This window comes from Tursiops truncatus, chromosome 10 (genome assembly GCF_011762595.2).
Source record: "Tursiops truncatus isolate mTurTru1 chromosome 10, mTurTru1.mat.Y, whole genome shotgun sequence".
NCBI lineage: Eukaryota > Metazoa > Chordata > Mammalia > Artiodactyla > Delphinidae > Tursiops > Tursiops truncatus.
The window spans coordinates 3,984,449-4,000,957 of record NC_047043.1 but is presented as its reverse complement, the minus strand read 5'-3'; the positions used below and the strand labels follow the sequence as shown (position 1 = coordinate 4,000,957).

The 16,509-nt window shown below is 53.1% G+C and overlaps 1 protein-coding gene across 4 annotated transcripts in view; it reads right to left on the bottom strand.

Moving 5' to 3' along the window:
* FARS2 (phenylalanyl-tRNA synthetase 2, mitochondrial) overlaps positions 1-16,509 on the bottom strand; it is a 458,205-nt gene that overhangs the window by 25,725 nt on the left and 415,971 nt on the right. The window contains exon 6 of one of the 4 annotated variants that reach the window (XM_073810285.1): positions 8,301-8,601. The exons of the other annotated variants lie outside the window; for them this stretch is intronic. Within the exon in view, the coding sequence (XP_073666386.1) occupies positions 8,481-8,601 (121 nt within the window). The 3' untranslated portion in view covers positions 8,301-8,480. Of the gene's footprint in view, positions 1-8,300; positions 8,602-16,509 lie in introns of those variants that run through there. 4 annotated transcript variants of the gene reach the window in all.

Below are 16,509 nucleotides of genomic sequence, written 5' to 3'. Positions count from 1 at the left end.
AGCACCGTCGCAGGGGCTTCCCTGGTGGCGCAGTGGTTGAGAGTCCGCCTGCTGATGCAGGGGACGCAGGTTCGTGCCCCGGTGCAGGAAGATCCCACATGCCGCGGAGCAGCTGGGCCCATGAGCCATGGCCGCTGAGCCTGCGCGTCCGGAGCCTGTGCTCTGCAACGGGAGAGGCCACAACAGTGAGAGGCCCATGTACCGCAAAAAACATAAATAAATAAAAATGAAGCACCGTCGTGAGGGTTCATTTTATTGCCAACTTGGCTAGGTCAGGTGTGTTCATATGCTTGGGCTGTCATAAAAAACACCACAGATTGGCTGACTTAAAAAACAGAAGTGTATTTCCTCCCAGTTCTGGAGGCTGGAAGTACAAGATCAAGGTGGCAGCAGGGTTGGTTTCTCCTGAGGCCTCTCTCCTTGGAGAGCAGACAGCCGCCTTCTCGCTGTGTCCTCACATGCTCATCCCTCTGTACACCCATACGCCTGCTGTCCCTCTGTGTGTCCTAATCTCTTCTGTTAAGGACATCTGTCAGACCAGATCAGGATGCACCCTAGCAGGCTCATTTTAACTTAATCACCTCATTAAAGAGCTTATCATCAAATGCAGTCATATTCCAAAGTAGGGGGGCCTAAGACGTCAACATAAGGATTTGGAGGGGACATAATTCAGCCCATAACAGCCATAGTAAACACTTTGGGGTCAAACACCAGCTTAGATGTTGCTGTGAAGGTATTTCTTAGATGCAAATAAGATTTAAATCAGTAGACTTTGAGTAGAGCATATTATCCTCCATTATGTGGGGGGCCTCGTCCAATCAGTTGAAGGCCTTAAGAGAAAATACTGAGTGAGGTCCTCTGAAGAAGAGGGAATTCTGCCTGCAGACTGGCTTTGGACTCAAGCTGCAACGTCAGCTCTTCCCTGGGTCTGCAGATTTCAGATTTTTCAGCCTCCACAATCATGTGAGCCCATTCTTTAAAATAAACCTCTCTTTATTGATATACACATACCTTATTAGTTCTGTTTCTCTGGAGAGCCCTGGTTAATACAATCATATACCCCCCAAAATACCTGATAACACATAAAAATGTATGTCCAGAGGTAGGCAGTCCAGGGCTGATATGCTGTTTCCCAAATCATCAGGGACCAGGCTTCTTCTATCTCACTATTCCCCAATCCTAGTGTGCTCCCTCATGGCCCAAGATGGCTGCTTGAGCTCCAGATATCATATCTCCATTCCAGCCATCAAGAGAGTGGAAGGTACATTAGAGGGCACACCTCCTCCCTTTAGGAACATTTTCTTGAAGCTGAACATGAACTTGCCATTGGCCAGAACTCAGTCACAGCTAGTTTAAGGGAACTGGGAATGTAGTCTTTATGGCAGAATATGTGTGCCCAGCTAAAGTCAGGTTTTATATAATGGTAGAAAGGAGGAATGGGTGTTGCATTGCACCACAATACAACATTTGCAACAAGTGCCAAATGATGGGTACCAACAACGAATGAGTTACTGAGAGCTTAAGAGGAGATTAATGTCAGCGGGGGCAGGCAGAGGGGGTTCCTTAGTGGAAAGGGGACCTGGGCTAACTTTGAAGGAAGGGTTAATCTGCTCAAAGAGGAAAACATCCCAGCACCCTTGCCCCGGCTTGGGCATAAACACCACTGTGACAGAAGTATGGCACTGCGGGTCTCAGCCCAGGATCCGGTGATGTGAGACCAAGGCTGGAAGGCAGGGGTGCCCCACCACAGGCTTGCAGGATGGACAGGCTGACAGGCTAAGGGGGCCCACAGCCAAGGGCATCTCGACTTTTCCAGCACCGAGTCCTCACGGAAGTCTCTTAAGGCTGGGGATGAGGGGAGGGGCTGGGGAGTTGCAGCCATCTCCTCAGGGCCAGCCAGCCAATGGGCGGCCTCGCTGATGCTGTAATGCTCCAGCTTGGCATTTCATTGGCCAGCTCTGTCTGGGCTCAAACTATTTCTTCGTTTTTTTAGAAATTGCAAGTGGGCACAGACAAAACACAGAGGAGAGGGGCTGACGGCCTGAGCCCAGGTGGGTGGACGGAGTGTAGTGTTGTCTGTGAGGACAGAAGCCCAGGTCCCGGGGAGGCCGGGCTCTCCCCCGAGGCACCCGCTTCACTTCTGGGTCAGCGGAGGGGCTTCTCCCCTAGTATTTAGCTTTGGTCTCACAGTTTTGTAATTCACGTTTCTTACTGTAGCGTCACTCAGAGCTTTTAATACACCAAAGGTGCTGTGAAGTTTCAACAGGGATATGCCTGTAAGTCAGCAGCCTTTCCCACACTTGGATGGTCTCAGAACCTTTTATTCCCAGAGCACAGCAGGGACCCAGTGTTCCACAGACACACGCTAGAAAATGCTCCTACCAGGATGGGTCACTCTGGAAATCCAGCTTGTCAGGCACGCTCCAGGGCCCCCTCACACCCACCTCGAGGTCTTGCCAGGCTCTGGTTAGTTGAGGGCTGTGACATAACAGGGAACCAGCAGCTGCCCTGGTCACCCGTGGTCCCAGCTAGAGGGGGAAAAAGGAGGGGGAGGGGAGAAGTTTGGGGCTGGGGGAGCCATGCTCTGTCTCCCATCCTCCCCTTTGCACCCAGATTTGCATCCCAGGTGTCCAGGACCCCAGCCAGCCAGCAATGACAGAGGCCCTGAAGCACCAGCATCCTTGGGTGCTGGAGACAGGTTCTCCCCTCAAGGAGACAGAGACTAAGCAGGTCACTGCACTACAGCTTGCTGGGTATCGGAGTAGATGTCATACCAGGTACAGTGGTGGAAGAAGGAAGCAATAACTGTGCCTTGGAGGCGATGGGGGGCGGGGTATAGCACCAGGGCGGCAGGCAGCAGGAGAAGCTCAGGACACAAGTCAGCCCTTAAGCTTGTCAGATGAACCCACACACAGTCCAGGGGCCTCCACAGTGCTCTCGTGCCAGGAAAGCAGGTCTGGAATCTGAGAATCAGGCTCGTGGGACAAGGGCCAGCCTCGCCGGTGCCCTGGGAGTTACTAACGCCCAGTGCCCGGGCAGAGGCTCAGCAAGCCTGGTCTGCCGCGTGTCCCGGCCAAACCCACTCCTGGCCTCCAGACTGCAGCTTCCGCCTGATGACATGCAGGGAGCTTCGGTCAGGCGATGGCCACAGGGTCAGAGGCCACAAGCCCCTCAGCGCCCAGCTGGGTTAAGCGCGTTGCATGGTGGGCGGTGGCAGGGGCATGGGAGTTGCTGGCGTGGCGGGTGTCCCTGCAGCTGTGGTCGTGGCTGAAGCAGTCGGAAAAGGCGGGATACAGACGGAGCAGCGACGGGGGAAGGGAGAGAGAGGAGGGAACGGAGCGAGGGCAGCTGGTGTAGGGCCAGCGCCCTGGGAGCGGGACGTTTTCATTTCTGTCCCCAGCTGCTGCTCTTCCGGCCTGCGTGACCTGGGGCGGTCGTCTCTGCTCAGGACCAGCTCGCTTACCTTTAAGAGGAGGTGGGGAGAGTAGCTGTGATCCTCAAGTCCCCTCCTTCTCAAGGGTCATAACATTCTCTTTTCTGGACGGTCCCTCACCAACTGCAGCCACTGTGACCGGGCGTGGGCAGGCGGGCGCAGATAGCACAGCAGCGCTGGCAGGGACAGCACACAGCCCGCCCTCCCTCCATCTCTCCACCTCCTACCTGCTGAGCCCCCAGGACCCGGAGACTAATGGAAGAGTCGCCTCCAATGCCCAGAACGGTCCTGCAGCCGCTTCTGCAGGCCCCGCCTCTCTGCTGGCAGCAGGCTGTGAGTTCAGAGGAAAAAAGAGCTCCCTGCTCTCGGGAGATGAAGCCAGGGTTCCGAGTCAGCCTAGGACAGCGGCTGGGCTGCAGCCCTCCAGGCGCGGGGCCCGTACAGAGGAAACCTGGCTCATCCCTCCGCCCCACGAATCTAAAGAGAAGAACCAAAGATCATCCTTTGTTCCTCACTTGATATGGTGCCTTTCCTGCCGCTGTTTTCAAGCTACATTTAGCTAAGAATCCTTTATTTAAATGCATCTTATGCAGAAGTGTAAACAACACATTATTCAATAATTATTTCTTGAAATAAACATGTATTAAGTGCAGTGTTGAGAACTGCGTACCCACCGATGTTCCAAACAGACTTGCTCTCTGCCTTCATAGAGCTTGGTTTAGTGAGTGAGGCCGACCACAGACAAACAAATATTTAATGAACTCACGTGATCAATGCAGTGAAAGGAAAGAATGCAGGGAGGCCCTCAGGTTGAGCCGCACGAGGGCTTTCCTGGGAGGGGGCGCTCCTGCCTCTAGCCAGGACCTGGCAGCGTGAGAGCTGGCGCACGGCGAGGTAGAGCCCTCGGTGGCCAACAGCACCCTGGAGGACAGGCGGCCCCCGTGTGCAGATGGGACAGTGAGACCCCCCCGCCTGGTGGCAGGTGCCGACCTTCCCCACGTTGCAGGCTGAGGCAACAGCTCCCGTTCATGTCCCCAGTGGCCGGCCGAACACCAAGCTGTAGTTTACTGAGCTGCAGCAAACGCAGAGATTTTCACACAATCTGTACACATTAATCATCTGAAGATGACCAACCCCATAAAACCCCATAAAAGAGCGTCAACAAATCCAACAAAAGAAAGAACTTATAACCGAGGAAACTGAGCTACTAGTGTCATCAGAACAGAAAATTTCCAGTCCACGTATTTAGTGCCTTTAGAGAGATAGGGAAGGTATCTATACGTCACATGAAAAAAGATGGTTATGATCAAGAACTGGCAATTATGAAAAGAACCAATGAGAGCTTTTAGAGATGAAAAATATAATTATTCAAAAAGCATGCTGACTATAGTGTAGAGAATGAATTAAGGAGGCAAGGTGCATATAACCCAGGTAAGGGACGATTGTGGCTTTAGCTGGGGTGGAGACAGAGGAGAGAGACAGGAGTAGATGGACTCAAAATGTATTTTATCGCAGATCTGCAGGACTTTCTAACTTGCCAAGGGTTTGGATGTGAGGGTGAAGGAATGGTGCACACAGGGAGGATGACCGGAATAGACACGGAAACGCTCTGGGCAAAGGATGCTCAGAGACTGTAATCCCTGCCCCACCACAAAAGCCTCTTCACCTGCTGCGTGCGTCCAAACGAGGGAGCTGTGGCTACTGCACCATCCCCCAAATGCACCTTCTGAGACTTTCTCTTCTCTGTGTCCTTGACCCAGAGGGCTTGAGTCCATGTGTGGCCATCATGTTTGCCAACCCTGGTGCTCTCAGGGATGGTCCTGGCTGTTGAGGGAGAGAAACGTGACAGTTGCGGGTTGGCAGCCCTTGAAAGCAGGGTCTGAGATGGAGTTTTTTGTACAGAATGTTGATTCAGGAGTCAAACACCTGGGTAAAGGAAGGGAAGGAAGGAGAAACAGGCAGAGAAAGAAATGGAGCGAATCCCAGTGACGGTCTTGGTCAACCCCATGGGAGGAGGGGGGCCCGATGGCTCTTCAGAGCTGTTCCCGGTTGGGCTGTGATGCCCAGATCTTCGTGGCCGCACATCCCTCAGGCATTAGATTTGGGCAGCCTCCCCACGGCTGGACAGCAAGTCCTGACTGAGGGGGTCTGGGTGGCACTTTGCAATGCTCAGTGCAGTGATTAAAGCCACAGGAGCCCCTCAGGTGACGCGAGGTGCAGCCTTGTACGCACCTGCTCTGAGATCATCACTGAGCAGATCTCCACATCTGGGGGCAACCAAAAGCTCCTAAGCAAGGGCGGGTCTAATCAGAGCCAAGGAGACTGTACGTCGGGGCAGAAGAGAAAGGAAGGGCTTCGTATGTGGCCAGAGCTGAACCACCTCTGCTGTGGCAGGTGGTGTGATCTGAGCGTGGATCTCGGGAACTTCATCTTCTGCCATCTGGAGTCTACCTGTTCACAACGTAATATCCTGCTGAGAAGCACAGTCTAACTCAATTGCTAGAGACCCTCTCTGCTGGTTCCAATTCCTTTTTCAGAGGACCCGGCTACCTGCGGGCTGAGCCCCAGCTCTCGGAACTCTTTGAAGCCCCAAGTGTGTGCTGATGAGCTGATATGAACTTCTCTGAGTCCCCACGGGGCTCAGGGGTTCTATTTCACACCAAAGTCTGTGCCTGTGATATCTTGATTTGTGAATGTGAAAACTGTGGTGGGAGGTACTGTACCCTAAGACCCCTCTCAGCTACTCAACAGGGCCTGGGATTTTTGAAATTCTGATTCTCCAATGTATCTGCTATTTCAAGTGGTCCCCCGGAAGCGGACTCTGAGATGAGGACTTGTGTGAAGGTGATTTATTGGGAGGAGAGCGAGGAAGCAGGAAATGGAGGAGGAAGCTGGGCAAAGGTGCAGACAGCAAGGCCCCTGGCTGGCAGGTGACTGGCTCATCCACGCGGAAGGTCAGGACCGTGAGCCCTCCACGCACCTGTCGGGAGTGAAGGGCTGGCTCAGGGGGAGGAGGCTTCCAGACATCTCCTGCTCTCCAGACACCTTCCCCATCCTTGACCATGCTGGAGACCTCAGGGAAGTCTGTTTTTAAACCCTCTTCTGGGCTCATCGTCATGTGAAGCTTAGTGTGAATGTTCGATGCTTTTCCACTTGGAGGCGTTGATGGGGCAGAGAGGAGAAGAGGGAAACTCTGGGTCCCTTGGGTGGGATATGGGGTGGGGAGAGAAGACACAGAATGGGGAGACCCCACCCATCAGAAGCCGAGCTTTGGGCACTCCACAACTTTGCTAAGGGCTTCCCCTGCTGCTCACAAACAGTCTGGTCCCCAGCGCTCTCACTGTGACAAAGTTGTCTCCTCATCATACACTGCTATGCTCATTTGTCTCTTCTGGTTCCAATGACTACCTGCGGCTGCAAAGAAGAAATGAGATGATCAAAGGGGCAAACCCTGAATCCCCAAGGCTGTGCCCTCAACTCCAAGCCGAGGAAGCGGGAACCTCTCGTTTAGCGTGGACACCTCGCAGGTGCCTTCTGTTCTGCCAACCACCCATTTCCTTATAAATAGAATCTGATTTTGTTCATCTTCATCCAAGTCCTTTGGGGAGATCTAGGCCATCACCTTAACCAGGGCTGAGAGTTCATGGCCTGGGCTGATTGTGATGGACTCCTGTCCCCTGACAGACGGTTGCTTTAGGCTTGGGCATGGGTGCAACTTTAGCCAGTGCACCTAAGCAGGAAATTCACTGATGAAACTTTGGGGTTTGGAGTCTGTGTCTTGTTCTTAAAACCACAGCAGTCTTCTTGGGTCCATTTGGAGAGCAGTCAATGAGGAAAAGCCAAAACATTTTGGATGGCAAAGTAGAAAGATGGAAATAACCTGTGTGGTTGAGACATTGGGGAGCTGGTGAATTAAGCAACGCTGGAGCTGCTGTCTGTCTGCACTCATTATGTGAGATAATAAACCACTTAGTTGTTCCGATCGTGGCGAGTTAGGGTTTCTATTCCTTGCAACCAACCTCATCTCCATGGACTCAGCTGAGATTTTGTCATACGCTCCACCCAGAAGAGCACCTATGAGCTTCTAGCTCCCTCAGCCTCTGACTCAGTAGCTCAGCTGGATTTGGGGATAGATTCTAGCTTACACGCCACACCCTGACCTATAATGAACTCCTCCCCTTTTCTCTTACTCTCCACTCGTCTTAGCCCCCGCCTGTTAGAGGGAGTCTCCGCTGAATTACAGCACAACACATCCTCAAGTTCCTATTTCTTACCCACCAGCCCGTTCCTGCGGTTGCAAGCAGGAGAAAGATGTTGAGAAGCATGAGTCCTGACAATGCTTTGTAAAGGGATGGGGAATGTTTTCTTGGGTGTTATAGGTGAGTAACAGGAAGGAGAAGAAAATAAGCTCATTTTTTTCTAACATTGATTAATTCACAGAAGGTCACATTTTACATCATTTTAATTAACTTTCAATGAGTTCATGTTCAAAATGGGAAAAAGGGTTTATTAAAATAAGTCATGAGGACCCTAGGTATAACAGCATGGGGTATTTAAATAGGATAGAAAATTGGAAATCTTTTCCTTCTGCTCTGATGCATGGTGGGGTTTTGTGAGTACCTAACTTTTCACAAATAGATCCCCTTTACAGATGACAGGAAGAAATAGATGAAAAGGCATTGGCTACCCCAGGGAGCCTTTCCCCAGACTTCTCACCCCTGTTGGTCCCCCTCCTCAGCCACTGGTTAGGGCCCCTTCCCTGTTAACACTCCACAAACCTCTGTCTCACCACCACTCACAACAATTAAACATTAATTGTTTAATTTTTTATTTCCCCCACAATATTGTGAGATTTTTGAGGGTAAAACTTTCTGTTATTTATTTCTTTGTCTTCTAGCAGGATACCTGGCATATCGTAGGTGCTCAGTATAAGTTTACTGAATGAATGAAATCCAAGAACTTTTTCCTGGGCTTCATTTCAATTCAATAAAGGACAAATATTTCTATATTGCACTGTGTAAAGTGAAAATGAAAAGGGAGAGTCCGTTCATAATAGTATCCAAAGGCTGCAGGATCTGCTGTACATGCAGGGTGGCTGGTGGGACACAGCTGGTGGCCATTCTCTGAAACGTAGACTTGGGATGAGTGCGGGTCCTTGTCCTTCACACCTAGGAATATAGTAGCAGAGTCTTAAAGCTTCCCAGTGGCGCATCTGCGCTCACCTGGGGGGCTGCCAGAGATATTTTTGCCCAAATTAAGCAAAAGTATTTTTCTTGGTTGAGCTGACACTGGTTCTCCAGATACCTGCCCATCTAACTCATGAGCCCTCCACCACTCATATTCATCCCTTGACAATCCTGTCAGGTGAAATCGCATCCCACGGGGTCTCGTTGAGCATGTCGATGTGCCCGGTTACGTAACAAGTCCCATGGCAGGACTACACACCCACCTCAGTTGCCCCACTGTCCACCAACTCACTGTCCTTTTCATTCCAACCCCTATGGGACGACCATGCCCATCCACCTCGGCAAACCAGCATGAAATGAACTGGAGGAAAAAGCACCTGTCTTCTTCTGTTTCAGGAGAAGGCTTTGTAGACGGGAAAGTTTGAGGCTGAATTTCCCCAGGCTTAGATCTATCTCCCTGTTGAAATTTGTAAGGACTTGTGTGACTTACTTCTGAGAAAACCCAATATTCAGATTCCTAAACGTGGAGTCAAACACTATTCATACCGCAAAAGGATTCTCCCGTTTTCAAAAGAATGGTCTTCGTAGCAATCCTACAAATCAGTAAGAATAGAACGGACCACCCAACAGAAAAATGAACAAAATGCTTGATAAAGCATTTCCTTTAAAAGTTTCTCTAAGTGGCTGGTGACATAGAAAACTATGCTCAACTTCCTTAGCCATCATGCAAATACAAATCAAAACCATAAGCTAATACCAACAGACACCCACCAGCATGGCTAAAATGAAAAACACAGAGAATAGTTAAGTGTTTGTCGACAGAGATATGGAAAAACTGGAACTCCCACTCACTGCTAGTGAGAGGGGGAATTGGTACAACTACTACAGATATCAGTTTGACAATATTTATAAAACTGCATAGAGGCATAACCTCTGACCCAAAGATTCCACCCAACAGAAATGCACGGACACACATGCATTAGGATGTGGCGATCAGCACTATTTGTTGTAGAATACATCTACAACAAATGGGTAAATTGTAAATTGGTCATTATACACACGCCAGTCGATGGTTGAATGGACATAAGCAGTGATATAGTCACACAATGGAATATTCTACAGCAATGAGAATGAACCCACAGCTACATGCAACAACACGGACGAAATTTACAAACACAGGGTTAAGCCAAAGAAGACAGACACAAAAGAGTATAAACTCTGTGAATCCCTCTAAATAAAGTAAAACCTGGCAGAAAATAACCTGTGTTCTTAGAAGTCAGGACAGTGGTTGCCCTCAGGGGGTGAGTGACCGGAGGGGCCGTGGGGAGGGGCTTCATAGGTGTGTTCAGTTTGTGATATGTGCACTTTTCAGGGTGTGTATTATATTTTAGTAAGAACCTTTTTTGGAGTATGATTCAATTTATAAATTTTCCATGTCACATGGAACTTTCTAGAAACATACTCGCCATCCCGAGTGAAATGCACCCCCTCTGTTCAGTTGGTGTGGGTGTTTTTCCTCCAGCCGTATCTTCGCTTGTTCGCTCTTCTGCCCGGTTAGGGAGTTGAGCTAGGATTTGGGGAGCACTTCTGTGCGGGGGCATTGGATCAGGAGCTTCTAACAGCTCCGTGGCATGTCCTCCAGCTGAGTTCTACATTCTCCTCCCTCTCCCCTCCACCCCTTCCTCAATGCCCAGCTGACCAGAGGGACTCTTCGGCAGACACGGTGCTGGGCTGCAGAGGATTCTTTGTTCCTCTGACTCCGTCACGGAACAAAGCCCTGAGACCGGGTGCCTGTCCTTTAGGAGGCAAGCATTTATCACGTGCCTGGAATCACCTCCATTCACCTCTACATACTCCCTGTCTATGCCCATTTTACAGAGGAGGAAACTGAGAGGCACCCCCCAAAAGGCTGCATCCCTGGGATGTGATGACCTTTGTCACCAGCTGGCCTTCGTCACCACCATCCTGCCTGCTATTTCCTAGAGAAGGCTGGCTCTGTGATTTTCGTTTCCCTGAGTGGCTTCTGCAAGTTACTTCCTTCTGCAAGTAACTACCTGGGTGACCCACCATCCCTGAGCCGCCGTCAGTGGGGAGCTCTGCTGTCACCTCCTCCATCCCAGGGTCTGGGGACAATCTATCGGGATGCACCTGCTAGAGGCCCTCCCCAGATCCCAGTGGGGTCCGAGTGTCACCAGGCTCTGCTCTGAGCCCGCTTGTTCTTTCTCTGTGGGAGACAGGAAGCCCCAGAGCTTTGCCAGCTTCTCTGCGGCAGGCAGAGAGGAAGCTGGGCCTGGTCGGCCCCTGGGGAGCGTCTGCTCTGGGTGCGTGGTCTGCGGATGCTGTCAGCCTGCCCCGCTTACAGATGATGGCTGGCCGCCCAGATTCCCCCCAGGCAGCCTGACTGCCTGCTCGACATCACAGCCCGGCTGTTCAGAACTCACCACCACTGCTGATCACAGCAGCTCACCTCTGCAGACATGAAGCCACTCTGTAATGTGCTGGGGAAGACACAGGGCTACTTGGTGATGTGATTACAGCTCGGCTTCGGGAAAAGAGCCACAGGCCCTCAGCTCAGCCCACAGCCTTTTCTTCAGCCTCGCGTCAGAATTTCCCCCAGGCTTGCTTGTCCAGACCCAGGGGTAGCACACTGACCTCCCCTCAGTGCCCTGGCGTTGTCATGGAAACAGTCAACTGGCACGTCTCGGGAGAGCATGGACACCCATGATCTCTGTGCCCGGGGTCCCCAGGCTCCGATCGTCAGCTGGCTTCCCGTGACCATTTTCTGCACTTCACGCCTGCCTCGCCCTTGGAAGAAAAACTGCTGCAGGATCCCAGCAGGAGTCACAGAGTTTCATTTCAGATGGCCAGAACCTTAGAGACCATCTGTTGTTCCTTTTACCAATGAGGAAATAAGCCCAGAGAAGCTCAGTGACTTCCCCAAGGTCACACAGCCTTGCGGGTGGAAAATGTGCAAAGAGAATGCAGGTCTCCAGATTCAACGACCCCACGCACCGAATTCCAGGCTGGTTTCTCTGAACTGAAGGGAATCCTCTAGCCTCGTGTAGGTTCAGGTGGCCGTTTCAGGAGTGTCTGGCGTTCCTCTCTTTCCTTTGGGAGGCTAGAGAGATGTTCGAGGTGTCTCTAAAGGAGGGCAGACCCCAGGGCTCACGTGGCTCCTGAGAGGCAGGCAGAAAGCCGGCTTCTGCTCGGGCCGCGGGAGGGAGCGGTGAGGGCCTCACTTCTAGAGTCGTGTCCTGCAGAGCCGCCCCCAAGTCAGGGCCGGCTGCCCCCCAGCACCCGGCTGCCACGGTTCTTCTCGGGAGCGGCAGCAAACTCGGGCTCCCCGGCAACTCGGACACCCAGGGCAGCGTCGTGCTGGTAGTTCCTACATCCCTTGAAACCGAAAATCCATCCCCCTCCTGGAAGGCTGGCGCGCGGAACAGTCAAGCCGGCAAAGGCCGGTGCGCGGCCGCCATGCAGCCTCTGTGGCCACTTCCCACAGTCACAGCCGGCCAGCCGGCTGCACGCGCCTCTGCAATCCCTCCTCTCCTGCCGTCGGCCCCAAGCAGGGCCACAGACCTACTGCCCTCAGCCGCCATGCTCGCCGTTTGCCAGAGTTTCTTTACTAGGAGGATTCTTTTCGGGGCAGAACATGGGCTTCTCTTCAACCATAACATCGGGCTGGGCCGGAAGCAGGTGGCCCCTTGGGGTCTGGGGGCTTCCTGCGAGGCTGTAGGAAGGGGGACCCCAGGGGCAGGCCTGAGGTTGAAGCTGCTTCTCAGCAACACCATCCCCTTCCTGCGTCCCCCCAGCGCCTCGCCTGCTCTCTGGCCGCCCAGGCCACCCCCTCTCAACCTCCAGCCCCCAAGGGAGGGCTGCCCCAGGTCTCAGCTTCTCCTCCTCTGCCTCCTCCCCATCCGGACTTCCCAGGCCTGGAGCCCACTTTCCAGGGACCTGCCTGTGGGGTGACGGCTGGGGACGCAGCCGATGCGCAGGGCAAGGATGGTGGCTGCGGACTCTCACGGTCTGCCTCTCCAGTTACATCCCAGAGCGAGCACCCAGGTGCCCTGGCCAGGTCCCTCGCCTCTGGCCTCTGTTTCCACATCTGAAGCTCCAGCACTTTTTAAACAAGAGCAACCGTGCCTCCCGGGAGGAGAGTGTTGCTATTTTCAAATGTTCTCATCCTGGTACCTTCGTGCCCTGAGCTCCGCAGAATGGACTCACCGCCTGTCCCCTAAGCCTCAGTGTCTTCGGCTGGTAGGGACCACAGTGACGCCAGCCTCACGCCATGTCTGAGGACCGAGGGCAGTGAAGCCCAGGAAGTGCTGCCCCAGCAGATGCAACATGTGCTCGAGCCCGTCACCCTCCCGTGAGGCAGCTGGGGTGGGTTCTAGAGCGTCAGAATAACAATGACAGAGCCCAAGACGTCACGTGTAGAGTGAGAGGGCGTTTAGGCCACACCAGGATGTGAACCGCAGACACCCCCGAGGGCCGCCTGCTCGCCTTCCTGTCTCAGCATCCCCGCTCTTTGGAGGGTTTGGAAGAGGCAGAGCGAGGCGTTCTCATGGCTTACATTGTCCTGACTGCACACAAGAAACCCAGAAAAAATCTGTATCCGACCTTCCTCAGACTTTGCCCTAATGATTTATCGTACAGGAGAAGAAGTTAAGGCCCAGAGAGGTTAAGTGACAACTTGGGATCACACAGCCTGCTCCCCATCTCCGTGCCCTGAGGTGCTGTCCCTTCCTATGGTCCAGGGTTTGGTCCAGGCTGTCCTTGACTCACCCACTCACAGATCTGGAGACGGAGCTCAGGGCCTGGTAGTCCAGGACCCTCGGGGGCCAGAGACCCCTCTCAAGCCCCGCCTGACGCAGCCTCCCCCAGCCTGCTCCCGAGGGGACAGGTTTCCCCCGGGTGTGCTTGACCCCTGCTGGCCACACAGCTCTGGTCGGCCAGGGCCTGTTCCTCTGCTCAGGAAAACGGGCCTCTCTACCCCACCCAGTGGGCAGCGAACCACGGGAGGAGGAGATTCAAGGCCAATCTAGGAGGGAGTTGGTCCATGTGGACGGTACTTAGGGTCCAACCCAGTTTTAGGAAACAAACACAAATGTTTTCAGACCTCAAGTGAAGCCATGCACGTGAATCAGCTCAGAGGAATTCTCACAATGAACTTGGGCACCAGACTCGCCCTTCACCCGGGGGCTCAGGACGCCGTCCCCAGTATCAACCCCGGCCCAGGGCCTCCAGCCACAGAGCCCCCTGTCCCAGGACTGGGCCTGACACCTACGGTGTCCTCAAGAATCGTAGCTGTTACTATTACCACGGGCCCCATCATCACAGTGAACCCACACGTGGGGAAACTGAGGCCTGGGTGGGACGCGGCTGCAAAGCCAGTGAGAGGCCACATTCAGGCCCACAGCCTCGCGCCGAGGCTCGGACGTCGGGGGTCTGATGGTGGAGCGGAACCTCCGCGCAGGCCTCACTGAGTGGCCGCCTCACTGCTGGGGGGCAGGGGTAGATGGGTGGGGCGTCCCCCCACGGGACTGGTGTCCCCGTCACCACGAGCCTTGGTGCTCGGGCCCTTGCTGGAACCCCAGCGACCACGCACCGCCCAGCATCCTGCAGCCCCAGCGCCATACCCCGTCCTCAGCCATTTCAGCAGCTACGCTGTGCTCATTTCAAGCTTTCAATTGTTTTCTCCTCTTTTAAGTTTTCTCTTGCTCCCTCTGAGAGGCAAATGTTCTCAAAAGATGTGATGCCGGAACGAGGCATTAATCTCCATAGTCACTGAAAAGCAATTGCTGGGGAACGATCTCATTTTCCCATTAAGCGCTGCGGAGCCGAAACCTCGGGGGGTTCTGTTCCCACCCAGCCACCCCCCGGCCCCATCCTCCAGCTCTAACCTCCCCTCCCTCCCCTCCCAGCATAGTGTTATAACCTGCAGATTGTGTCTTACTTCCTGTCTTAAACGCACACCCCGGGTAGATAAATGACTCCGTTTGGCTCGAGACAGCAGATGACTGACAGGCCACTTACTCCGTGGAAACCAGGCTGGAGGGGCTCCCCCGGCTGACAGATGGGGTGTCTTCCTGGGAGCGCAGAGCAAGTGGCTAATCGCCTTAGCAGCTATGGGAACATGTGCGGCTGGGGGACCGGCGGGCTCCCCAGTGGTCCCCCTTGACAATGGGATGTGGTTGGTGTCTGGAAGGGGTTTCCAGTCTCCCGGGGGCCTCTACACGACAAGGGTCTGGAAGAGGACACGCCTTCCAAGCTCCTTCCCCAGGGAAGCTGTGGTCAGCGGGTCAGACGTGCTGACAGATGTTGACAGCTGTGGTTGACTTGAAAAAATGATGGTGCCTCTTTCTCTCCAAATTGAGAGGAAAGACTGGCTGCGTCCCTCCCTCCCCACTGAAGGCCCAGGGCTGCCAAAGGCGGAACCAGAGGTTAGAGAAGGAGTCCCCCATCTTCCCCGTCTCCCCGCACCCTGACCACCGACCCATCACTGTCCCAGCCACGGGCTCTCCTGGTTGTATTCCTGCAGGCCCTGCACTCCACTGCCAGCTAACGTCCCGTCAACAGATACAATACTTGGGGTGTGCTCCACCCAGGGCGTTCTGCTCTGTTACAAAGAGCAATTGTTATTATTGTTATTTAATGTAGCTATTTTATACATATTTTTAATATTATATAAAAATAATAACTGTTATTAGAATAAGAGCTGAGGGTTGTGGAGCCCTTCTTTACGTGACACACGTCCCCAGGCTCGAGTCCATCCATTCGGTTCAGTGACCGTGTGTGGGAACTGCCGCAGCCCCAGTTTACAGAGGAAGGACTGAAGCCCCAAGATTCAGTCACGTCCCCTAAGGTCACACAGCCGAGCTCTGAGGGTTTGAACCCAGAGTCTCTTGGCTCTGGGGCCTGAACGTTTGATCGTGCGGCCAGACTGTCCATCCAGCCTGCTGGACTCGAGGAACTTCGTGTCCGGCGAGGGTCCTGCGTGGAGCCTGGCAGGGAGGCGCTCTGGGGCAGGGGACCCGCAATGCCCACGTGGTCCCACGGCTGCGGACACCTGCAGCCACTCCTAGGTCTCGCCTGAGTGAGAAGACAGACCAGGAGACCACAGCCACTATGCAAAACAGTCTGAGGGTCCTCAGAAAATTAAAGATAGAGCTACCGTATGGTCCAGCAGTCCCACCTGTGCCTATGTACCCAAAGGAAACAAGATCAGTGTGTTGAAGAGTCTCCTCTACTCGCGTGGTCACTGCGTGTTATTCACAATAGTCGAGATCTGGAAACAACTTAAAGGTCCTTGGAGGGATGAACAGATAAAGAAAATGTGGTATATGTTGTAGATATCGAGGAACATTATTCAGCCTTAAAAAAGAGGGAAACCCTGCCATTTGCGACAACATGGATGTGCCTGAAGGACATTACGCTCGGTGAAAAAAGCAGACACAGGAAGACGGAGAGTGCGTGGTGCTCTAACACACGTGGACTCTGAAACAGCCCAACACACAGAAGTAGAGGAGCCAGGTGGTTGCCGGGGGTTGGGGGAAGGGGGGAGTGGGAAATGGGAGACTGTCAAGGGCAACGAAGCTTCAGTGATGCCAGATGAGTAAATTCTGGGAATGCAAAGTACAGCGTGATGACGATGGTTAACAATGCTGTGTTGTGTGCTTGAAATTTGCTAAGAGGGTAGGTCTTCAGTGTTCTCACCGCCAGAAAAAAAGAAAAGGAAATGGTACCACGCGACGTGATGGGTATGTTAATTAGCTAACTTGTGATGATTTCACAGTATACGCATGTATGAAAACATCAAGTTGTGTACCCTGAATAGATACAATTTTTATGTGCTAATTATACTGCAGTAACACTTGGAAAAAGAGACCA